The sequence below is a fragment of the Canis aureus genome, chromosome 33 (assembly GCF_053574225.1).
Source record: "Canis aureus isolate CA01 chromosome 33, VMU_Caureus_v.1.0, whole genome shotgun sequence".
In the NCBI taxonomy this organism is placed as follows: Eukaryota; Metazoa; Chordata; class Mammalia; order Carnivora; family Canidae; genus Canis; species Canis aureus.
Genome location: NC_135643.1, coordinates 26,771,069 through 26,797,646, shown reverse-complemented (window position 1 = coordinate 26,797,646; position 26,578 = coordinate 26,771,069). Strand labels below are relative to the sequence as shown.

The 26,578-nt window shown below is 37.5% G+C and overlaps 1 protein-coding gene and 1 long non-coding RNA gene across 3 annotated transcripts in view; one reads left to right on the top strand and one right to left on the bottom strand.

Moving 5' to 3' along the window:
- ARHGEF38 (Rho guanine nucleotide exchange factor 38) overlaps nucleotides 1-26,578 on the bottom strand; it is a 128,501-nt gene that overhangs the window by 59,027 nt on the left and 42,896 nt on the right. For both annotated transcript variants that reach the window (XM_077882190.1, XM_077882189.1), the window contains exon 3: nucleotides 6,535-6,658. In XM_077882190.1, the coding sequence (XP_077738316.1) occupies nucleotides 6,535-6,658 (124 nt within the window). The remainder of the gene's footprint in view (nucleotides 1-6,534; nucleotides 6,659-26,578) is intronic.
- Nucleotides 1,919-6,814, top strand: LOC144303811 (uncharacterized). The gene is made up of 2 exons (XR_013370783.1): nucleotides 1,919-2,153; nucleotides 6,511-6,814. It is a non-coding gene; the product is annotated as an uncharacterized LOC144303811 (long non-coding RNA).

The following is a 26,578-nucleotide window of genomic DNA, read 5'->3' as shown; positions in this document are numbered from 1 at the left end:
TGAAAGATTTAGTGATAGAAATTGCCAGTGAACTCAGGATTGATATGGCTACCATATATGAGTCATGGAGGTCTCCTTGGTGCTATGCTCCAGCCACATTAGACAGGACTATGCTGTCTTTATAAGAATTTCCTCTAATCTCCTGCCTTGGGGCCTCTATGTCATTTGTCATTTAGAAAGTCATTTGCTTCAGAGTGCCTGGGTGGTACAGTCAGTTAAGCATCCGAGTCTTGGTTTCTGTTCAAGTCATGATCTCAGGGTTGTGAGATCAAGCCCTGCAAGATTGAGCCCCGTGTTGAGCTCCCCACTCAGCTCAGAGTCTGCTTGAGATTCTCTCTTTCTCTCTCCCTGCCCCTCCCACTCATGCTCTCTCTCTCATTTAAATAAATAAGTAAATCTTTTTTAAAAAGTCATTTTTGGGATCACTGGTGGCTTAGCAGTTTAGTGCCTGCCTTTGGCCCAGGGTGTGATCCTGGAGACTCAGAATTGAGTCCCACATCGGGCTCCCTGCATGGAGCTTGCTCCTCCCTCTGCCTATGTCTCTCTGCCTCTCTCTCTCTCTCCACATCTCTGATGAATAAATAAATACAATCTTTAAAAAAAGAGTCATTTTCTTCAATCTTCACCTTTATAAGTCCTTAGAGTCCAAGCTCAAAATCCACTTTCCAAATCAAGTTTTTCTTTATCTAAATTGAATGAATCACTGTCCTTGAATCTGTATTAGTTAGCTATTGCTGCAGGAAAAAAAAATCACCCAAAACTTAAAGGCTTAAAACTCTTGTTTGCTCACAATTCTCTGGAGTGACAATTTGAACAAGGCTCAGCTGGGTTGGCTTGTTCCAGGTGTTGTTTATACATGTGTTTGCAATTTGTAACCAGAGGCCACCTGGCAGAGGAGGCCATGCTCACATCAAAGTCGAAGGCTTCGACTGTGTTGATTGAAATGATTGGGTAGTTTGAGATTTCCCTCTTCCTCAGGAGAGTGGATGTCACAAGGCTGTTGTAGAACATTATTTTGCCACATTTTATTGGTCAAATCAAGCCACAAGGCTAGCCCAGATGTCAAGGGTAGAAAAATTAAAATATGACTCCAACCATTTCTCTTTCATATACACCTTACTGTTATAACTTCCTTTATGTATTTTTCTATCATCTTCCTCAAAGTTGCAACTTATGATTAGTAAATTCAAAAATTGTGAATACATTCAATTGAGGGACACCTGGGTGGCCCAGCAGTTAGGCGCCTGCCTTTGCCTCAGGTCATGATCCTGGGGTCCTTGACAAAATAATGGATTGATATTCTTCTAAAATGTCAAGGTCTTTAAAGATGAGATAAGACTGGGGCACCTGGGTTGCTCAGTGGTTGATCACACCTTTGGCTCAGGGCGTGATCCTGGGGTACTGGGATTGAGTCCCACATCAGGCTCCCTGCAGGGAGCCTGCTTCTCCCTCTGTCTGTGTCTCTGACTCTCTCTCAGTCTAGGTCTCATGAATAAATAAATATTTTTTTTTTAAAAAAAGATACATTCGATTGAGTTTTCTCTGTAAACTATAGTATCTTTAAGTTTTTACTTTGAACTTATTTTTTACTTAACAGAAAATTGCAAAATTAGTACTGGTAGTTTACAAATATCCTTCACTCAGCTTCTCTAGGCTTAACAGCTTGTGTAACCAGGGCACCTGGGTCGTTCAGTGGTTGAGCATCTGCCCTTGGCTCAGGTCATGATCCTGGGGTCCTGGAATCGAGTCCTGCATCAGGCTCCCTGCAAGAAGTCTGCTTCTGTCTCTGCCTCTCTCTCTCCATCTCTTATGAATAAATAAATAAAATTAAAAAAAAAATCTTGTGTAACCACAGTACAGTTGTCAGAAAGGGAAATAAAGTTTTCTTTATTATTATTACCTAAATTAAACACTGTATTTGAATTTCAATGCTACATTCTTTTACTGTTCTAGAATCTATCCAGGCTTCCACTTGCTTTATTTATTGTTTGTTTGTTTATTCATGAGAGACAGAGAGGCACAGGGAGAAGCAGGCTTCCTGCAGGGAGCCCGATGTGGGACTCAATCCCAGTACCCCAGGATCACGCCCTGAGCCAAAGGCGTGATCAACCACTGAGCAACCCAGGTGCCCCAGTCTTACCTCATCTTTAAAGGTAATGTCATCTTTTGACATTTTAGAAGAATATCAATCCATTATTTTGTCAAGGACCCCAGGATCATGACCTGAGGCAAAGGCAGATGCTCAACCACTGAGCCACTCAGATGCCCCTGGCTAAATATTTTTAAATCATTACTGGAATTAATTGGTTCTTTATATGCTCACACTATTATAAACTTGTCATAATTTAACTGTAAACCCTTCTGCTATTGTTGTCGACTCATTAATAACCATTGCCTTACATTTCTCATGGGCCCAAGGTAACTCAGAATTAAAAATAAAAGAGATTAATTTAGGATAACTTCATTTGACCTCATGAAGCCATGCTGCATGAAGTGCTCGGTGTAAACACGCCTTTGTAGCTGCACGTGTTAAACCACATGCACTTGGGCTTAAAGTATAGGTAAGATTTTACCAAGTGGGAAGTGGGAAGAAGGTCAGGAAGAGGGTTCCAAGTAGAAGTAGCAGCATGAACAGAAGCATGGTCAGCAAATGCCGAATACCAAGGCTTTAAAATTTGGTGTAGGCATTGCTGCTTCTCCAGCCCATTTCTGTCTTCTGTTTGTCTTCGGGTCAGTCATAGCATTAAGAACCCCATTGTGGATAGCGAGTATGCTGTGTGTTATGTGTTCATGATCAACTTTCTTGAGCAACAGAAAATCAATACTTAATTTTTATTAAACATGCATAGATTAAACACTTGCTTCTGAAAGGGTTTATTGCAAAACAAAGTAAGCATAACCAGATAATTAAAAAGTTATGGATTTGTATCATAAGATAAATTACCAAATTATTGTAGCAACAGTATCCAGATACTCTGTAGCAGAACTGCAAAGCCTCTATTTCTCAAACAATTTCACTTACATCTAATCTTTTTTAAAAAATTTTATTTATTCAGTTGACACAGAGATAGGGAGAGAGCGTGCATGAGCTGGGGGTGCAGAGGGAGAGGGAGAAATAGACTCTGCTGAACAGGGAGTCCAACACAGGGCTCAATCCCAGAACTCCGAGATCATGACCCAAGCCGAAGGAGGACGCTTAACCTTCCGAGCCACACTAGTGCCCCACATCTACTCTTTAATTCCCTATATGTCCCACTAAAACCCACTGGCTGTTATCCTGGTGGCTTCATGCCTCTCACAGGTCACAGCATGGGCCGCCCATCATAGGCCATGACATACTAGCTGCTATAACCCATGGACATCAGAATCTGTAGCATCAGATACATCTCCTGCCACCGCTGAAGCAGGAAGCAGTTAGCTTCATGCCCAAATGTTATCTTTTTATCAGCCAGTGCTGTGCTTGCTGTACTTCAAAAGGTTGGGATAGGAGAGATAGACCGTCTTTCAGAGTTTACCATGTGTTATGGTGAGAACTCTATTAAATACACCTGCCTCTTATATTCTATTAGGAGAGACCAGTTAGAAATTGGAGTGCAATGTAGAAGTCTTCCTGAATCTCTTGTAGTACACTGATTAATAATGATCCTCCTTAAAAAGGAGACATTCCAGAACAAAGGCTAAACTGGACTGAATGCTACAACAATAGACTATAACCAGGATGTTCTAGGTAAATTAGGCTATTTGTCTCCTTAAGCCTGGAATTGTCTTGGACTCCAGCATATGAAACTACCCCTAAATCTTATTTATGCTTTATTCAACATTTCTCTTGAATCTGACCCTTCTTTTTTATTCTCACTGTATCCACCTTAGCTTAGATACTTGTTACCATATGCCTGCATTATTTATAACTACCTATTTACTAGTCTAGGACTCATTTTCTCCTTCTATCCATTCTCTTCATACTTACCATAGTTTTCCTTCTCCAGAAACTTGTATGTCTCATCACACCCTTGCTGAAAAATCTTTTAATGGCTCCTCAGTACCTGTAGAGTAAATTCCAAATTTGATTCCAAGTATAGTCTGTCTCTATTCTACACTTACAGGTGCATTTCTTCTTTTTAAAGGTTTATTTAGAGAAAGTCCACTTGCTCCTGTGAGAGTAGGGGAAGGGGCAGAGGGAGAGACTCTTCAAGCAGACTCCACACTGAGCACAGAGCCCAGTTGGGGCTTGATCTCATAATCCATGAGATCATGACATGAGCTGAAACCAAGAGCTACCCAGGTGCATCTATAGATTCATTTCATTTTTTTCCCCAAGATTTTATTTGAGAGAAACAGACACAGTGGGAGAGAGAGAGATAGAGAAAGAGAGCATGAGCAGAGAGAAGAGGTAGAAGCAGGCTCCCCTCTGAGCTGGGAGCCTGATGCAGGGCTTGATCCCGGGACCCTGAGACCATGACCTGAGCCAAAGGCAGATGCTTAACCGACTGAGCCACACAGACGCCCCCAGATTCATTTCTGATTCACTTCTGCTTCAGATTCATCCTTCACTCCTGTTTGGCTTTATCTCTCGCCATTTCCTAAGCATGCTAGCCATTTAGCATTTGCTGTTCATGCTTTTGTTCATGCTGTTGCTTTCACTTAGTTTTTTAGACCTGGACCTCACTTGTTGAAATCTGGACTAACTGCAAGCCCAAGTTACATCTTCAAGGGTCCTTCTATGATTCTCCATCTAGAAATATTCTTTTTATCCTCTGAAGTTGTCCAGTAGTGTAGAAAATAGTCTGATGGTGTATTACACAAATACCTTCAATACAAGGAGCTTTTCAATGGCAAACTTTTGAAGGACAGAATGATCTTTTTAATCTTTTGATACTCCACAATGCCACTCAGTACCTTTATATATGCTGCTATTTAATAACTATTCATTGAGTGAATTAATAAATGGCCAATGAATCCACACTAAAGTAATAATGAATAGAGTCCTTCCTTAGAAAACATATCTACAGCTTATTGAAGACTACGTTAGCTCTGGCTGCCATAACAAAAGACTGAAGGGTGGAAGAGCTTACATAATAGACATTTATTTCTCACATTTCTGCAGGCTGAGAAGTCCAAGATTCAAGTGCCAGCAGATTCAGTTCCTAGTGAGGGCCTCCATCCTGGCTTGCAGGGAGCTGCCCTCTTGTGTCCTCACATAGTGAAGAGGGAGACAGGGAACACTGGTCTCTTTCTTTCCATATAAGTGTGCTAATCCCATTATGGGGGGAGCCCCCCACCCTTATGACTTCATCTAAACCCAAATTACCTCCCAAAGGCCTCACCTCCAAATACCATTACATTGAGGGTTAGGGTTCAACCTATGAATTTTAGGGGAACACAAACATTCAGTACATAATAGGGACACTTAGTCACAAATAATGATTAAATTTAACCCTTCCTGTGGGAGAATCTTTTTGAGTGAGCTGACCTTTCTGTCTATAAAACACTACAAATAGGTTGATTCACCTTTCCATTTATAATCAGTCTTGCTTTGGGTCTTCCATAAATACAAACCAAGATCAATTTCATTGTTGAAACTCTAACTTCCATTAACAAATAAAGACACAATGAACAAAGTATAAAGTGTGAGTGTGTGTTTGTGTCTCTGTATACGTCTCAAAGAAAGTTGATCCACATCAAACTGATAACTGTGATCATTTATATGACAGATAGTGGCAATGATGGAGGTGTTTTATTCTTCTACTCCTGATTTATTTTAAAATCTTTGTAGGAAACATACATTGCATGTTATATGTGAAATAGAAAAATACAAAAAAACAAGAAAGAAAGAAAGAAAGAAACCTCAAAGAAGTCTTAGTCTCCATAGCACCCCGATGTGGCTTTTGCCTTCAAAAAGTCCACAATAGTTTTCCTTTTGGAACTCCCAAGAAATAGAATGAATAAAAAAAATTTGGCTCAATGCTTTTTCAATGATCTTTGTATTTTTTCCAAAATCTTACCAGAGTAAGGAAATAATCTATGACTGAGAATAAAAATATATTTGGAAAGCAAATAATATGGAGAAAAAAGGAAAAGTAGAACTTGTGTGTTTTATAAATTATAAAAACCCTTCATGCAAAATATTTTACAATCCCAAAGTCAATGGATTCATAAGTGTAAGATCTGGAAAACACTGTGACTAAAATCAGTAAAGCTATTAAAGTATTTAAATATTTAATTCTTTAAGGATCGAGTAAGTGTTAGCCATAAAACAAAATGAGAGAACATCTGGAAGGCAAAGAGGTTGAAAGATTGAAAATTAAAAAGCAAATGGTGTGCTTAGTGCTACTGTGGGACTTCAGCAAATGGATAGAAACCCATTTGAAGACAAATACAGAGTTTGTGTAATTACAATGAGCCTGAAGATGGGTTTAGCATTTATACATCTCCTGGGAAGCTTGGTGAGTCAGAAACATAAAACCAAAGCACAGGGAGGTTATTAAAATATTATTTCCTGTTGTATTGTAGAACTCGAGAAGAGAATAAACATACCGATTACTTGCATGGCCGGTTCCACGTCTGTTGTGGCCTCTTCCAACAATGACAGCAGCTTGGCTGATATCTGATGCACAGATTCAATGTTGCTAAACAAGCTATCCACGTCCAGCCGATCAATCTGAAGAAACACAAACACTGAACACAGCTGATGGAGAGAGACACACTGTATTTAGGATGTTTTCTCCTGCTAAACGGTCAGCATCTTATATGCCAGCCCATGCTGCTTCCATTGACCATTGCAGTAAACATTCTTATTTGGGATTTTTAAAGTAAATGTGCAGTTTTTCATGCAAGAAAAAGGAGGGGGGAGGGAGATATTGTATCCGTTCCATCTGCCTTTTTCTTCATTTTGACCAAGTATTTAATGAGTCAAATGCACATATACATATTCCTATAAAACCAGAGTATGAAGAAGATTTAGGCCACCTAATCAGTATTTTTATTAACTGCCATCTATGAGAGTATGTACTAGTGTGTATGAATTTAGAACACTTTAATGCTTATACAGCAGAAGTCAGACCTTTCTCTAGGCAAGTAACTATTTTCAAAGCTGTTTTAAAACCACAGATGTTCTAAAAGCGATGACAAGTAGATGTGCTGAGTTGCTTCCTGCCTTTTTTCTTGAAAGAAATGTGAATGGAAATTTCACCAAACATGTTCTACTAATTAAAGATTCATCATATTTTGTAACCCATGCATGGCCTCAAAAACCAGTATAATCATTCCTAGATAGAGCTGGTGCTTATAATATTTTATTTATTCATTCATCTCTCCTTCATTAACTATTTCCTGAGGGCCTTCTATGTATCAAGAATTGTAATAGAAACCGAACTATGTCATAGGCACTGGATGATTAGTAGAGGGATGGCCAACCACCCTAACCTAAGTGAGACATGTGCCCTCATTTTGCTGGATCTTATTCTAAATCTTTTTCTCAAGTTTAAGTCTTATCTTTCATAATCAAATAGTGTCTTGTTGGCTCATGAAGAGATTGGTACAGGCTCTACTGGGCTACCACAGAGAATAGGAATAGGTGCCTTTATCCATGGCTTACTGCTATATGTGAGGTCATAGATATATAATCAGTCATCAATCATCAAGTAATGGAAGGGCTTCACAGGTGGAAAGCAGCGTTGCTGGTTCCAGACCAGATCAGCATATTAGGAGTGAGAGAGACAGCGAGTTCAGCTAAGGACCAAAAAAGGAGGCCAAGAAATTAAGGGAATTTAGGGACAAGGGATACAGGGGAAAAGGCAAATGTGGAGGAATCTGGAGATGAACATTGACACTTAGCTTCTTCCTCAGGCTCTCAGAATCTTCTCTTTGGGTGTGCTAAGTCTGTGGTGAGGAGAGTGGGGGGAGGAGGCAGGTTGCTCATCTTTTTATTCGATCCTTTTTTGGCGTTGACTCATCTGTCATTCCCCATACCACAGAAATATTATTTTGATAAGGATAATCTGTTATTAAATGTGAAGTATTGCTTTGCATTCCACCTTGTTTAAAATTTGGTGACTGTGTCAGTTATTTTTTATGCAATATGATCTAGCTATCCACATTCCTCCCAACCATCTTGGGAAATTCCTCACCTTCCTATCATCAGTCTTGTCCTCAAGAAAACTCTCAGCCTCATTTGTAATCAAATTCCACATGATTCTATGTAGTGGGTTTATTTCAATGTTTTAAGTATTATTTAATTTTATATTTAAATTTTTATTTATTTATTTATTTTTTTATATTTAAAATTTTAAATTTAAAAAACTTTTTATGTATTCTAAAAGAAACCGTATCTCCACACTATATTATTACATTGCAATCATTATTAGCTCCTAAGGTATCTAAATATCTCACAAAATATTCCTTTAAGTGCTCATTTTAATTGGATAGGGCACATATGGCTCTTTTGTCTGAAATCTGTGGATATCCAAGACTTTCAATTTCTATTTTACAAAATATATTTAATATTATACAAAATATCAAAAGGGCAGATTAACAGTCACATCACTCTTCTTGTTAAATTTAAATGGTTAAAAATGTCACATATTTCTGAGTACCACTGATTTAACATATTATTTATTCTAAGGAATGGTCTTATGCATTGGGTTTTAATTAAATTGCAATGGGGTAAATTTGCATAGTGAAAAATATGTTTTCCAAAAATTGTATATGAATCAAGTTTTTTGGAAAGAGATAGAAGGAGAGAGAGAGAGAAAGAGAGAGAGAGAGAGAGAGAGAGAGTCCTAAGCAGACTCCATGCTGAGGGTTAGAGGCTGACTCAGCGCTCCATCTCATGACCCTGAGATCACAATCTGAGCCAAAACCAAGGGTCAGACACTCAACCCTCTGAGCCACCCAGGTGGCCCCAGATTGGTTCATTCTGGATGTACTGGTTGAATTTTTCTTAAAATCATATTTTGAAATGAATCCTTCTAATAAAAAATTTCTTTCCCAATTTGCTTGCTTTTGTAATTGATACAGTTTATTATTATTTCATTTTGAAATTATTTCATTTTGTTGTGAAAACGTTATTCTGAAAAGTTTAAATACTTTGTATTTATTATTTCATATATCACTGCAGCTTCTCTGTAAGATATGAACTAGTTTGAAGATAGGGAAGTTCATATGGAGTGAAGAGAGGTGCCATGCTCAAAATTATGAAGTGCAGGAGAGAACTGGAACTGGAAATTGACCTTTCAATCCTATACTTTAGTCCATTACCAGCAAGTGCTGATAGAATATTTTGCCATCTCTAGATTTTTTGGTTTGTTTCTGAGTTTTTCACTAGGTTGTCACTTCTACAATTTATTTCTCAAGGTCAGAATCTTGCATATCTGTCTAATGTAGATTTTAAATTCATCTTGCAAGGATTTAATTCTATATTCTATCTATAATCTTAGCTCAATGTAGCAAATACTAAGGAACAAAAATATAGCATCACTGTCATTCTTTTTGAAGGACAGAAAGGATTAAAACATCAATTGGCCTGTATCACCCTGGGCTCCTGGGGATTCTGTGAATCATAAAATAAATTTTCATTCAGTTATTGCTTTGCCAGGAACAAACAAATGTCTGATCCAAATAGGCTTTTAAAACTGGTAGATGACTTTATAATTATTGATATAAATTCAAAGGAGCATTTATATACATTTATTAATCATTTACTAGAAACAGGTAGTGCTCTAAAAGCTTAAGTTGAGTTAAATTTTAAATGGATTAAAATTTATTTTTTGGAAAAAAGATTTAGTCTAAGTATACATTATCTTAAGCAAAGCCAATTCATAATAATTTAAAAGTACAAAACAGAAAAATTAAAGGTTAGTGTTTCTGGTGGCAACTGAATGCTTTACAAACATATTCATCACAGGATATGCTTCAAATGGCAAGTTCTCATTACACTTAAATAATGCTGAACTTACAGTTTCATGTATGGAAAACTCCCCAGGTATAAATATCTAAGTAAAGGAAAACATACCTATAACATTTTATCAAATCAGAGGTCATAATCACTGGTGTAGAATTACTTGGTACCCCACGAACACCTTACACCCACTGTGTTCAAAACATTCCTTGCATTTTCCTGCATTCACATCCTAGCCTGAGCTCTCCCTTTTGCTCGCAAATGCTTTGCCCTCATGTTACCTTGCAACATTCTACCTGTCTGAAATGAAGATGGTAAAGATAGTGTTCGTCCAGTAGTTTTGCCCATCTCTCTGTCCTCTCTGTTGCTTTCTTTGGGTGGGGGGGGGGGAAGCTCCAGCTCCCTAACTCTATCTGATCTGATGGAATTGTCAATTATGATGCCTACCCTCTTCCCCACTCCCTGCAGGGTGGGCATGTGACCTAGCTGGCCATAAGGATTGGCCCAGATTGGGCAGTTTCTCAAGCAGAGCCAATGAGAATCTTCCCTGATTTTTAATGAATGGTTGTTGGGAAACAGAAAGGCCTGGACTGTAAGTCTTAAGTAGTAAGTTTCCATGTTTAGCAGCCATCTTTTGTGGAAAGTTTCTGATCAAATCAATAGAGAGAGAGGGAAGGCTAAGCTTAGATTTCCCTTGCCTAAAGCAAGACATCCTTATTACAGAAGCTAATAAATCACCTTTTTATTTATGTTAGTTTGATTTTTATTTGTTACCTGTAACCAACAAGGGAGTAATACACTTTCTTTATTTCTAGCCCTAAATCTTACTTCTTCTTAAGAAAACGTTCCTGCTCCTTTGATTAAAATTAACGTTTCCTTCTCCTTTGCTTCCATGACTTTTTCTTTGCATGACTCAATGCTGATTATGAAGCCCACCATATATGCAGGGATATTTATTAATTTATCTGTCTCTATGTCAAAACTGAGCTCCTCCAGGACATTTGTCTTTGTGAGGTATTTGAATACCCCCACTGTATCTAATGTACTACTAGGCACATACCTAGTTACCAAATAGAGGTTTGAACATTTAAAGGAATCTAATCACTAAATTCAAATGATGTAGTTACTCTGTGGGAGCCATCAATAAATGTTCCTCATAATCACTCTACTGGGCTCTGAATAACAAGAACAGTATAAAGAGATCAAAAGTGGTTTGAAGAAGACAAATCAAAATCACCTCATTTGATTGTTAAAAATATCACATGAAGTGGATCTTTTATAACTTTCTACTTAATTTTATCTACGAAGCCCAACTGTTGTACTAGGTTTGGCTATTAGTATACCTGGAAAATTTGCTGACGAAGGCCAAATTTCCCCTGAGTTTACACTTGGGAAATGCCTGTTTATTGTTTTCTGTTTAATGAGCCCTGGGACATTCAGCCTACAACCCAGTCACAGGAAGAATAACTAAACATTCTTAGGTGTCATGCAGACCTCCAACCACAGACACCTTTAAAGGTGAATATTGAAAAGAAATCTAGGAACAAACTCTTAAAAAACCCCACTATTATTATAAAAGTCGTTCATGTTCATTGTAGAAAATTAAAGATGGGCAGATAAGTAAATGAAAGACAACACAATCACCTAGAATTCTACTGCATGGCAAGAACCACTGATACTCTGAGGTATGTCCTGCTAAAATTATTTTTCTCTCTCTCAGTGTGTGCATCTGCACAAAAGATTTATATACTTCAAATAATGTTTTAAATTTTGTCTTTTTTAGGGGTGCCTGGGTGGCTCAGTTGGTTAAGCATCTGCTTTAGGATCAGATCATGGTCTCAGGGTCCTGGGACGGAACCCCATGTGGGGCTCTCTGCTTAGTGGGGAGCCTGCTTCTCCCCCTCCCTCTGCTGCTCCCCCTGCTTGTGGTCTCTCTCTCTCAACTAAATACAAATAAAATCCGGGACGCCTGGGTGGCTCTGCGGTTTAGCACCGCCTTCGGCCCAGGTCATGATCCCTGGGTCCTGGGATCGAGTCCCAGATCGGGCTCCCTGCATGGAGCCTGCTTCTCCCTCTGCCTGTGTCTCTGCCTCTCTCTCTGTGTCTCTCATGAAAAAATAAATAAAATCTTTAAAAATAAATAAATAAAAATAAAATCTTTAAAATAAAACTTGTCTTATTTAAACTTTAACAGGAACATCTTTTTATGTCATTAATCTTCCTCAGTTGCACCATTTTTAATGTCAACATTATGTAGAAGCCACATGACATTTTTAATGTCAACATTATGTAGAAGCCACATGACATTTTTAATGTCAACATTATGTAGAAATACTTTATTTAGCCAGTCACTAAATCTTTGAAATCTAAATAGAATGTCACTTTCATTATTATAAGCAGCTCTCCTAGCTAAAACCTGGTTTACACACCTGATTATTTCCATCTGATAAACTGCATAAGTATAACTACTGAGCTAAAGTTGTTAGTATTTCTTAAGGCTTTTAGCAAGTCTTGGTGAATTATAGCAGCAACTACAAACATTGTTTTTCTTCTAATAACCAGTGGATTAAAAGCCCTCAATTGGGTATTACTGTCCTGACCTCAATTTAGAAATATCTTTTTAAGCTTCTATTTTGGTGATCAAAATCACACAATTTTAGAATTACAAACACACACAACAATTGTAGAAGAGAGAAGACAATAAATAGCATTGATTTTGCAGGTCATGGTGATTACCATCAGTCAAATATTTCTCTGGAAACTGTTTCTGGACAAGACTTCAAGGTTTCTATTTGATGCAGTAAATCTAGGTTCAACATAGGTTCCAATATCATGCCCTTAGTTAGAATTCATATTGAGGAAATCCACCTTGAACATCATCTGGCTCCGTCTAACAGAACACTGGTCCCATCCACCCCTTCTACAAGGCATTTCCATGCACAGTATTATGAAGAGACCTAGGTGTGTTCCCTAGATTAATTTCCCCATTATTAATCCTGGAAGCTATAAGCCAAATGATATTAAGACGCTAACTGTAAAAAATAAGAGGAAGACGGAGGAAAGCTGAAAAAATCTAAAAGCCTACAAGAAGTGGAAACCCAATGGGCCATTCTGAGAGTAAAGAACCAGGTCTTGTTTTATTTTTTACTGAGATAATTGAGAAGGAAAGGCTTGCGAGACAGAAATTGCAGCAAGAGGAAGAGAGGATGTTGGCAGAAGGCCCTGGCAACCACAGGGCTAGGATAATTATCTAATTATCAGGGCATTTACTCAGACAGTTGGCTTCTAGATTACAAAGCTTTTCAGGGTAAACTAGCCATTATTTCATCAGGTTTCTCAAAACTACTGATTTGTGTGTGTGAGATTTCCTGCTGTGAAACTAGATTCTAAACTGGCTAATTGAGTCAAACTATAAATTGAATCAATATCATGGCTAGACAGCAAGTCTTAGGACTAATCTTGCAGCTAAATGCCCAACTTACCCGATAACTACCTGGAAACATTCCAGGCCAGAAGACGTAATGTGGACAGACCTCTATCAGAGATGTCAATTTCTTGGCAGAAAATGAAGTTGGGATTCTGGGACAGAGATCTCATTCAGCTTGTGCCAGAGGAAAAGCAGAGGTGAGTGAAAGCAGGCCAGAGACTGGTCAAATTTAAGAAATTCCCGAGGCCTCTGAGAAAGGGCACTCTATGTAGTGACTGAACCACCGAATTCCAGACTCCAAACCCCAAGGTCATGACAAGTTCACTCTGGGTCACTTGGTCTCTGGATATCAATAGTTTAACCACATTATCTCCTGTGAGACTTTTCTTGTGACTCCATAGAACTCTACCAGGTTCTACTTTGTGCTTCTGAAAAAGCCTCTAAACTCATCTTTATTCCTGGTTCTCCAAATTAGCTTGCCTGATACTTTCAGCCTTTCATAACCATACATTTAATGAGGTTTACAACCATGATGAACTCTCTTCATTTTTTAAAAATATTTTATTTATTTATTCATGAGAGACACACACAGAGAGGCAGAGACATAAGCAGAAGGAGAGGCAGGCTCCCTGAGGGGAGCCCACTGTGGGACTCTATCCCAAAACTCCAGGATCACGCCCAAGCCAAAGGCAGACATTCAACCACTGAGCCACCCAGGCATCCTGAATTCTCTTCCTTTAAAACATTCAGTTCTTCCCAGTTGCCTACAGAAAGACTCCAGATTCCTCAGATTGACAGTTTTGTCTGGCCAAGACCTATCTTGTCTTACTCTGATTATTTTTATTTTATAAGAACCATCTGCCCCAATCAAAAGGAATGGCTTGTCCTCACACTTGCCATATGCTAGCTCACTTAAAACTTCTGTGCCTGCAACTCTCGGGCTCTTGTACTGCTCTCCTGACCATGCCTTTGCTTAACCTGTGGTTATTTGGTATAGATTCTATCCCTTCTCCAGAACTTCCCAGGCCATTCACACAACCTGAAGTCATTCATAAAGAGTCAAAAGCAATTATTTCTTTTCATGTCCCAGACACTGTATTAGGTCTTGGGGATACAGCCACGAGCAAATGAGACAAAAATCCATGCCTCTTAAAGGAGATAAGTAAACGAGATAAATAAGAAAAATATATGGTATATAGCTAGGGTTAATGCTATAGGGATAAAATAAAGCAAAGAAAGGGAGATGGGGAACTTGGGAAAAGCTGAAGCACTGGGAATGCCTTACTCAAATCCCCTTGGTCCTAAATGTTCTTACATACATTGGAGGGCTTCCTGCTGCTAGTATCTTTGATTCTCTATCTAAAAGTTTTCTCTGACCACAGATTCCTGCTCTGTCTACACACAGAGAAGTCCAGGATGTTGGGAATGAACACTTCCAGAAACATCTCTCATCTCTCAAACAATGTCTAACAGGAATTGATGGATTAATACCCTTCACATGACACAACTCTGAGGTGTGTTCTGTGTTGTGCCTGAGAGCTGCCAATGGAATATGAGCCCCAGTGGGTTTCAGAAACAATCTGTTCCTGAATAGACTCTGTATTGTCTTCTTTTTCTTCTCTGTTTCATTTCCTTATTTCTTTACTGCTCTTTCAGGGGATCATCTCTCAAATAAATGACTCACTCTAAAATGCTTTTTATTTGGAGCTGCTTCTGAGGGAATGCAGTATAAGACAGAGTGAAGTGACCAAGGAATGTTTTACTGGGTGAAAACATGATGGAGGAGAAGGAGCAAGCCATGAAGTTTTCTAGGGGAAGGACATTCAAGGCAAAGAAAAGAGCAAAGGGCTTGAAACAATTGTGTTCCTGGTTTGTTCACTGAACACAGAGAAAGCCAAAATGTAGAAATAGGAGAGCTGAAGGAATCAGCTTCAGCTTATGTAAACCCTCATAGGTCATCATGAGAACGTTAGGTTTAATCAGAATGAGATGAAAAGCTATTGGAAGGTTTTGAGTAGAAAAGGAACATGATCTGACTGATATTTTTAGAAGAATCACACTGTCTATTTGAGACAAGGATGGAAAAAGAGAGATGGGTCATGAGGCAGGTAGGTGGTTACTGACGGGTTCTTGAATCAGAGTGGAAGTAATGGAGGAGGTGAGAAGAGGTCTAATTCTGCATAAATTTTGAAGGCAGAGCTAATAGAATTTGATAGTAGATCCAATATGGAGTTTAGGAGAAAAAAAAGTCAAGGTTAACACCAGGGTTTTTTGCTTAAGCATCTGGAAGAACAAAGCTGCCATCTACCAAGGTGGGAAAGACTGCACAGTGAGCACATTTTAAAGGGAAATTTAGGAGTTCATCTTTGGACTAATGTTAAGTTGGAGACACTTTGTAGACCATGACATAGAGATTTGACTGGGGAGTTGGCTATAAGCTCAACATACTTTCAGGGAAAACATCTAGGCTGGAGATAAACATTTGTCAACCATTAGCATGTAGGTGGGATTTAATGGCATGAAACTGGATCAGATCCTCAACAGAGTGAATGTAGACAAAAAAGAGAAGAGGGCCACAGGCTGAGCCTTAATCTAGTTTGGTGTTTACAGAAGTTGGAGAAGTATGAGGAAACCAGATTTATGTGGAGTCTTGGGAGGCAGAAAAAGAAAATTTTTCTATCAAATGCTGTTAAGAGGCCAGGGAAGTGAGTGTCTCTTTCTGATAATGTCTAAAGCAATTGTTTGCTGCATAACTAATTAGCATAACTAATCATGAACCACCTTCTGTTGTGATCATTTCTAGCATCGCCTTGAAATATATCTTTAATTGTTATTTGGCTTTTTATGTGTTTATAAGTCATTTTCTTGACCAGGTTATAAACTCTTCTAGGGCAGGACTATGACATAAATTTCCTTGATTCCCATGTAGAACTCAGCAGAGGCATTGTATGCAATAGACACTTGACAAACATTTAATCTTTTAATTTGCATTTTCAACTAAAATACCACATTCTTCATGAAATATTGCCTAGTTAATCTGTCTGAAAGTGATCTGTCCCTTCCGTGAACTCCAATAGCACTTATTGTCTGCACTTATCAATTATTGCTTTGCATTACACATTGTCTTTTCATAGCTGTGAGTCTTGTCACCTCTAACTAGGGATCCTTAGTCTTCGATGGTAAGAATGAGTTTCACATGTCTTTATATATTCTAAATAGTCTAAAATTAATTAATTAATTAATTCATGTAATCATCAACCTTGTCTGTATCCAAAGTGCCTTAAATCAGTTCTTACTAATAAATACTTCTTTCCCCAATATATGCTTTCTTTCTGACCCAGCACAGTCTTTGGAGTACAAGATTTATGGCCCTGTACTGACTTGCACAGCCATATTGATCTCTGCCTAAGCAAAGCTCTCCACCATCTCTGGCATTTCATTTCGAGGTTTATAGAATCATTATAATAATTACAGCCACTGAATTTTTGTTGTTTATTTTCACAAATAAAAGCAAATTAAAATAGTGGTTTATGCAACTCAGTTCTGAGAAATGAGGTGATGAGCACAAGATCATGCTACCCAGGCTGAAGGGATGACTTTCCTAGATATTACAACATCTGTCTATCACATCTCTCTTTTTTCTTTTCTTTTCTTTTTTCAATTCTGGATGTTCCAATCTCTGCACTGAACTGGAAAATTCATTCATTTATCTCCTCACTTGGCCCAGCAGGTTTTGATCTGGAATATAGATTATAAAAATTAGAGAAAACTGAAGTTGCTCTAAAAATGGAACTTATGAGGTGCTTATAAATGTAACAACACAGAGGAAAGCTTCCAACATAAAACTGTAATACAAGGATTAAAAAAATCCCTCATTTTTTGAGCTGAGCGAGGTTTTCTGAACAAAGATAAGAGTTTTCCTACCCATAAAAAGAATTTTCACATACTAGAATATTGATATATCAGTTCCATACCCAACTAAATCTGAATCCAGTCTGACAGGCTTCCAAGATGACAAGACAGAAAATTCCCTCCCAAGGAAAATAGGAAAGTGAACAGTGATGACTCTGTCCGTACTTGAGAAAGAGGCCAGTTACATATTATATATTAATGCAGTCACTTTGTGGTTGGCAGCACCATTTTTTACTTGTGTGATTTTTATTTTTAAATTTAACACTGCATAACTATAATCTTCTCCAGCACAGAAAAACTGTTCTTTTTTATTTTTTTATTTTTTTAAGTAAGCTCTATACCTAACATGGGGCTCAAACACACAACCCCAATATCAAGAGTTGCATGCTCCACCTACTGAGCCAGTCAGGTGCCCCAAGAAACTTCCTTTACTAATAAATGTTTTAAAAAGTTAAAAAAAAAAAGTCGTTGATTTTTTTTCTGACTTTTCTAATATGATTTCAAGTATCTAACCTTATCATGGGATAACAATGACTCATTTGTTTGAGTGTTTGAGTTTTACAAAGGGGATGAAAACTAAGTCTTTGATTAAAAAAATAAATAAAGGTGTGGCCATTTAGATCATGGGATTTTTCATTAACCATGAAAATTAGTATTTTAATTAACTGAAAAATATGTGTATTGATATTTAAAGCAGACTTCCAGCAAGAGTATAATATTTTAAAATAAGCACATTAGCTTAGAAAAGCCAAGAAGAGGAAGAATCAGCAATTCAAATGTATTTCTCTGAGTCATTGGTCCCAGCATCTCAATTATAGTTAGCTTGAGTTGCTTTGATTTTCTCACATTTTTACTTAATATAATGACCAGAATTCCTGTTTATGCTCTGCTTTCTGACTTTCTGTGAGCAGCTTTTGTTTTCATATTATCAGCCTAGCTTTCTTTGATCTCTGCCCTCTGAAGTCTGTGAAGTCCTGTGACTGAGGAGTTTGACCTCAGGAACTGCTAGACCATATGGAGAAGGGACTAGATTAAGTAGGACAGGGAAGTGAAAGAAGGATTTAGTGGGGTTTCCCCTACATTTGTTTTATAATCTAGAAGGATTTCTGGTATTCCAAGCATAGCACGAGAAAGAGCCAAGATGCACAATAAATTATTTGTTTTCAAGATTTTATTTATTTATTTATTTGAGAGAGAGAGAGAGTGAGAGAGAGCTTGTGAGCATGTGAGCAGGAGTGGCAATGGGGAGGAGCAGAGAGGGAGGCAGAGAGAGAGTGATTCTCTAGCTGATTCTGTGCTAAGTATGGAGCCCCACATGGGGCTCAATCTCATGACCCTGATATCAGGGCCTGAGATGAAACCAAGAGTTAGACACTCAATGGACTGAGCCATCCTGGTGCCCTGATATACAGGAAATTATTATATACTATAGAGTTTCTTCTAAACAACCTAATGCATGTCCTTAACTAAAAATGTAGTTTCTATCTTTCTGAAGCTACAATAAAAAGAGAGTGAACTGAAAAGTTTGACAAAAATCAAGGTAGAGTCAGAGGAAATGATTTTGTTCTTACATATATAATTTTATGTATTTATTTATTTATTTTTAATTTTTTTAACGTATTTATTTAAAAGGATCATGTGGTTAAAAAGGGAAAGGAAGTGAGAAAAAATAAGGGCATTATATTTTTAATTAAACTTTTAATTTTAAAATATAATTGTAGATTCACACGCATTAAAAAAATAATACAGATGGATCCTGTGTCTCCTTTACCAGTTTCCCCAATTGTAATAGCTTGCAGAAGTGTAGTACACATGCATTGGATTTTGGTATGGTATCAAAGAACATACTAAGGATGGAGTATGGTGACTATTTGCATAAATAAGACATGTATACGAGAAATTAACATCCTGATTCCACTTAGTTCAGGGCAGTTTCTATGGAGGAAACAGAGTTTTAGAAAGTACTTGACTTTAAGAAATAATATATGGTCAATGTGCCAACGTGAAATATTTTTGAGGCCCAGAATACATCTGAAAATTTTGGAAGTTAACAGAGACAGGAAGAGTAGCTGGGTGATTATATGAGGCCAGAATTAACATCAAAACCAGACAATGACATTATAGGAAAAGAAAACTGTGGACCAATATTTCTCATGAATACTGATGCAAAATATTAATCCTCCACAAAATATTAACAAATTGAATCCAACAATGTATATAAAGAATTATACATCACAACCGAATGGGATTTATTCCAAATATACAAGGCTGGCTCAATATTCAAAAATCAATCAATGTCATTCGTCACATCATCAAATTAAAAAAGAAAAATTACAGGATCATATCAGTAGATCCAGAAAAAGCATTTGACAAAACCCAATACCCATTTATAATGACTCTCAATAACCTAGGAATAGAGAAGAATTTCCTCAATTTGATAAAGAATTTCAACAAAAACCCTGCAGCTAATATTATGCTTAATGTTGAGAAATGTGAAGCATTCTCAGGAAGATCAGGTATAAGGCAAGGATGTCTCCTCTTATCACTCCTTTTCAACATTGTACTGGAAGCTCTAGCTAATGCAATAAGACACAAAGGAAAACAAATGGGGGCACCTGGATGGCTCAGCAGTTGAGCGTCTGCCTTTGGCTCAGGTAGTGATTCCGGGGTCCTGGGATCTAGTCCCACATGGGGCTCCCTGAAGGAAGCCTCCTTCTCCCTCTGCCTACCTATGTCTCTGCCTCTCTCTGTGTCTTTCATGAATAAATAAATAAAACTTAAAAAAAAAAAACAGAAAGAAAACAAAACATACACAGATTGGGTAGGAGGACATAAAACTCTCTTTGCTCCCAGGTGACATGATAGTCTATGTAGAAAATCCAGAAAAACCCCCCAGAAACAAAAAACAAACAAAAAAAACAAACAAAAAAAAAAAACAAAAAAAAAAACCCTCCAGGAACCGATACATGATTACAATGAGTTTGCAGAATATAGAGTTAATATGCAAAAGTCAGTTGCTTTTCTGTATACTAGCAATGGACAAGTGGAATTTAAAATTAAAAACACAATACCATTACATTAGGACTTCAAAAATTGAAATGCTTAGATATAAATCTATCAAAATCTGTACAGGACTTATACTACGAGGAAACTATAAAACTTTGATGAACAAAATTAAATAACTAAATAAATGAAGAGGTATTTCAAGTTTATGTATAGGAAGACTCAGATTGTCAAGTTGTCAGTTCTTATCAACTTGATCTATAGATTCAATGCAATCATAGTCAAAATCCCAGCATGTTATTTTGTATTTTATGTTGATAAACTAATTCTAAAGTTTATATGGAGGGTTGCCTGGGTGGCTCAGTCAGTTAAGCATCTGCCTTGGGCTTTGGGGGCTCTTCCCCCTCCCCTGCTAATTTGTACTCTTTCTCTCTCTCAAATAGGTAAATAAAATCTTAAAAAAAAAAAAAAGTTTATATGGAGAGGCAAAGACCTAGAATAGTCAACTCAGTTTTGAAAGAGAAGAATAAAGTTGGAAGATTGACATTACCTGGTTTCAAAACTTACTATTAAAGCTACAGTAATTAAGACAGTGTAGTATTGGCAAAAGATAAGGCAAATAGATCAATGGAACAGAATAGAGAGCTCAGAAATACACCCACATAAACGTAGTCAACTGATATTTGACAAAGGAGTAAAGGCAATACAATGGAGCAAAGGTAGTCGTCTCAAAAACTGATACTGTAATAAGTAGACATCCACATGTAAAAAAAAAAAAGAAGAATCTAAATGAAGACTTTATACCTTCACCAAAACTAACTCAGAATGGATCACAGATCTAAATGTAAAATGTAAAACTATAAAAACACCTAGAAGATAAAATAAGAGAAAACCTAGATGACTTTGGGTATAAGGATGACTTTTTAAACACAACACCATAGGCATGATCCATGAAAGAAAGAATTGATAATTTGGACTTTATTAAGTTTAAATACTTCTGCTCTGTGAAAGACAATGTCAAGAGAATGAGAAGATATGCCCCAAAGGGGAAAAATTATTTGCAAAAGACATATCTGATAGAGGACTGTTACTCAAATTATACAAAGAACCCTCAAAAGTCAACAATAAGAAAAGAAACATCCGAATTAAAAATGGGCCAATGACCTTAACAGATACCTCAACACAAAAGATATATGGATGGCAAATAAACATAAGAAATGATGTTCCACATCATAAGTCAGCAGGAAAAATGTAAATTAAAACAACCATGATTTACCACTATACATGTATTTGAATGGCCAAAATCTAGAACACTCACAACATCAAATGCTGCAGAGAGTGTTAAACAAGAACCCTTGTTCATTGCTGGTGAGAATGCAAAATGATACAGTCATTTTAGAAGATAGTTTGAGAGGTTTTTATAAAACTAAATATATTTTTTACCTACAATGCAGGAATTGTGCCTCTTGGTTTTTACCCAATGAACTGAAAACTTGTCCATATAAAAACCAACACATGGATGTTTATAGCAGCCTTATTCATATTTGCCTAAGCTTGGAAGCAATCAAGGTGTCCTTCAATATAGGTGAATGGATAAATAAACTATGGCATATCCAGACAATGAAGTACTATTTAGCCCTAAAAAGAAATTAGCTATTAAGCTATGAAAATATGTGAAGGAAACTAAAAAAGAATATTACTAAGTGAAAGAAGCCAGTCGGAAAAGGCTACAGTAAAACCTCAGAGGTACTGCAGGTTTGCTTCCAGACCACCACAGTACAGTGACTATCACAACAAAATGAGTCAAGTGGATTTTTTTATTTCCCAGTACATATGAAAGTTATGTTTATGCTATACTAGTCTATTAAGTGTCTAAGCAATTCTGTCTAAAAAATAATGAATTTACCTTAATTTAAGAATACCATTGTTAATAAAGTGCTAATCATCAACTGAGCTTTCAGGGAGTCATAATCACTGGTCACAGATCATCATAACAAAATAATAATGATGAAAAAGTTTGAAATATTGCAAGAATTACCAAAATGTGATGCAGAGACATGTAGTGATCAAATACTAATGGAAAAATTGCATCCATAGACTAGCTCAACACATTTTTATTAAAAAAAAACATGATCTGTAAAGGGGCAGTAAAGCAAAGCACAATAAGATGAGGTATGCCGGTACATATTGGATGATTTCAACCCTGTGACATTCTGGAAAAGGCAAAACTATGAAAGATGATAAAAAGATAAGTGACTTCCATTGGTTGGGGTTGAGGATCGATGAACAGGTAAAGCACAGAGGATTCTGGAGCAGTAAGCATACTGTCCATGATACCACAATGATGGATATATGTCATTCTATATCTACAAAACCATAGGCAATACCAAGAGTGAACCATAAACTATGGACTGTGGGAGATAATGATGTATCAGGGTAGGTTCATCAACAGTAAGAAATGGGACATTTTTGTGGGGGATATGATAATGGGGGAAGTTATGTACATGTAGGGTCAGGGATTATATGGGAAATTTCTGTACCTTCCCTCTCAATTTTGCTGCGAACCTAAAACTGCTCTAGGAAATTAGGTCTTAAAAAAAGAGTAACTAGGTGATGGGAAAAAAAGTAAGAGGGAAGAGATTGCATGGTTCCCTAATAAGCAAAAATGAATGGCTATGACTTCTGGCAACAGTAAAAGTAATTTAGGAAGGTGACAGCTAGAGAAGATAATTTGACAAGAGTCCATCTAGGACACTTAAAAATTCATGACAAAGTAGTTTGTTCACCTATAGTTTCCTCTATTTGTTATGTAGCCAAAGTTTTAGAAAATAGCTTTAAGAAGCCCTAATTATCCATCATCTCTTTCTCTCTGAAAGCTAAGTATACTTTAATAATTACTAGATAAAATATTTCAGTATTGGTTCTTTCCTCTTGTGTTCCAATAAATTAACTGTAATTTAGAACTGTAATTCTGTCCTTTGTTCAGTGAGAGTAGCAAAATTTCATTACATTGTTTGAATTCGTCTTGTGGGGAAGTGGGAAGTTTGAATTTGTCTTATTGGAGCAGGGGCTGGGGCGGGAGGGTAGGAGGACATTCAGACAGAACGGAGTGTAATCTCTGAACGTGCATCCAAGGAGCAAACCTAAAATTGAGAGCCACGCAGGCAGTCCAGCTGGGCTGCTGCACAGCATCTGTGTACCGTGTAACTCGTGGGAGCTCTGGACATGCAGTGAGGCAGCCAGAGGCTAGACCGTGCAGAGATAGAACCCAGCTTTGAGCTATCAAGACAGACACCAGCAACATCCAGCTCGAAACCACGAAAGAGAGGGTGGGAAATAGAAGGCTAGGCGATTTCCAGAACATGTGCTGAAGCTACAATCCCCTTTATATAGAATAGCAGTGGGTTCACTCTAGTGAGGAGGATTCCATTAAAATCACAGCAAATTCCAAAGGGATATAAAAATCATTTACCAATGAAAATGTAGGGACTATAGCTTAAATTCATAGGACACAATTTGGGCCATGGCCAGCTTTTTGTTGTATATAGATACTTTTGGCATTACAATATTTGAACAATATTTTCATTATTACAATGCATTTATATCCCTCCTCCCAGTCTCCTTTCTGAGAGGCTTTTTTCTACACTGTGCTCTGCGAGATTGGCAAGCTCTCTTTTCACGTAAGCTTCTGTAACACGGCTGATACCATATAGTTGAAACTATAGCAACTTCACTCAGGTGGGAGGCAGAGCAGAAAGCTGAATGCCCTGGCTTCTGTGATCCCTTCCCTTCCCTTCCCTGCCCCTTTGGGAAAAAAAAAAGATCAAGTTAGGGCTTTGTCCTCTCTAATTCCCTGACTTTTATGTTTCCATATTTTAGGACTTGCTTCACCCTCTTTGGAACCATAGTACAGTGTGCTATGTCACATATGTTATACAGAACAATGGCTAGACATAGTGCAGTCCCTGCCATAATGACATGGAATGCCCTGCTGCTAACCCAGACCTGCATGATAACACTGGTGGCACCACTATCCAACTGAGGGCTCTGCATACGAGAGAGCATTGATATTGTTTTCCTTAAATTTATGGTCTCCCAATAAATAAAATAAAAATAAATTTTTCTTTTCTTTTTTTTTTTAAGATTTTATTCATTTATGAGAGAGAGAGAGAGAGAGAGGCAGGGACACAGGCAGAGGGAGAAGCAAGCTCCATGCAGGGAGCCTGATATGGGATTCGATCCCGAGACTCCAGGATCCCCACATTTTTCTTTTTAAACATTTTTTTTAAAAAGATTGTATTTATTTATTCATGAGAGACACTGAGAGAGAGGCCGAGCCCACAGGGAGCCTGATGGAGGAATTAATCCCAGGACCCCAGGATCACGACCTGAGCCAAAGGCAGATGCTCAACCACTGAGCCACTCAGGTGCCCCACATCTTTCATTTAAACTAATATTTGTTACTTGTGGTTAAAAATGAAACATGAGGGGATCCCTGGGTGGCTCAGTGGTTTGGCACCTGCCTTTGACCCAGGGCGCGATCCTGGAGTCCCGGGATCGAGTCCCGCGTTGGGCTCCCGGCATGCAGCCTGCTTCTCCTTCTGCCTGTGTCTCTGCCTCTCTCTCCGTGTGTGTCTACCATAAATAAATAAATAAACAAATAAATATATAAATAAATAAATCTTAAAAAGAAACATGAAAATATATTTTTCAGGGAGAAAAGACTCCATAATGGTATATAGGGTATGATGCCAAGTATACAAAATATTTAAGTAATATTTAATATTTAAGTAATATTTAAGTTCTGTAATGTGCTTAGTCCATAAACAAAAATATTTACAGTACTAACTTCTAAGTGATAGAGCTATGGGTGATTATTTACTTCTACATATTGTCTAATAAAAATTATTTACAAAATTACTGCTATATAGGGTACTCAATTTTTATTTATTTATTCATGAGATTTTTATTTATTTATTCATGAGAGACATAGAGAGAGAGAGGCAGAGACACAGGCAGAGGGAGAAGCAGGCTCCATGCAGGGAGCCTGACGTGGGACTCGATATGGGTCTCCAGGATCACACCCTGGGCTGAAAGCAGCGCTAAACTGTTAAGCCACCCGGGCTACCCAAGGGTACCCAAATTTTAACAGAAAATTCCAGTTGAACTCTTATCAACACAAAGTTATAGATTATTTTTGCCCTTTTTTCTGAAAACACAAAATTTCATAATTCACACAATTAGATAATATGAGCAAATCCAAAATAATATGTAATATTAAACATAATATTACATAAATAAAAATCTACCAAACTTACACTCAAACAAAAGCACTTATGAATAGAAAGGGTAAAAAGAAGCTGGTAATGGTGTTTGCCTCTAGAGAAGGAAATGAATAACTATAAGACACTGTTGTGTCTCTGAGATTTTTGGTACTTTTGTATTTGTAAATTTTTTAAATTCAATAAATAATTAAAAACAAGGAAAACTAAAGACATATGTTTAGATTCCTCCAACTACTCTTTTCAGTCACTTTTTGGTCCTTTCCTTACACACAAAACTCTTTTCCATTGTTAGATTTGTTTGCTCTGGTCTTGATTTGACTTACTGCCAAAAATGTACAATCTTTCCTGTTGCCGTGTTTAGATAATAAATAACTAGAACCTGTTTTTCCACTAAATGTTTCAACACTGAATGTTGTCGATAATTTTTGCCTTCTTTGCAAAACCTCTCACAATGCTGCTCTTAAAGGAGATGTGACTGCTGAGTTTGACCTTGATTTCAGTTAGGTGAAGTTTTGTTTACACAACAGCCTTGATGTTACAATTAAGATTTGTAACCATGATTGTTGCAGGATAGTTGTCAACTCAAGGGCTAGGTCTAGACATACACTAGTCTCCAGATTCCCTCATGCAAGCTCACTCAAATAACCTAGTGCTTTTCAACTTCCTTCTTCCTTTTTTAAAAAAAGATTGTATTTATTTATTCATGACAGACACAGAAAGGCATAGACATAGGCAGAGGGAGAAGCAGGATCCCCGTGGAGAGCCTGATGCGGGACTCGATCCCAGGACTCTAGGATCACAACATGAGCAGAAGGCAGATACTCAACCATTGAGCCACTCAGGTGCCCCTCAACTTCCTTCTTCCAATTGTAACGTCCATACACTAACTTGTCTCTTCTGAGACTGAAAAGCATGAGCCAGATGTGTAGAGAGAAGACATGGAGGCAGTACAATGCAGCAAAGATAGCCTTTTCAGCAATGGAGGCAAAGAGAAAAGACATGGAACAGATGACTTTCTAAAGTCTCTTCCAGACCAACTAGTACATATACAATATT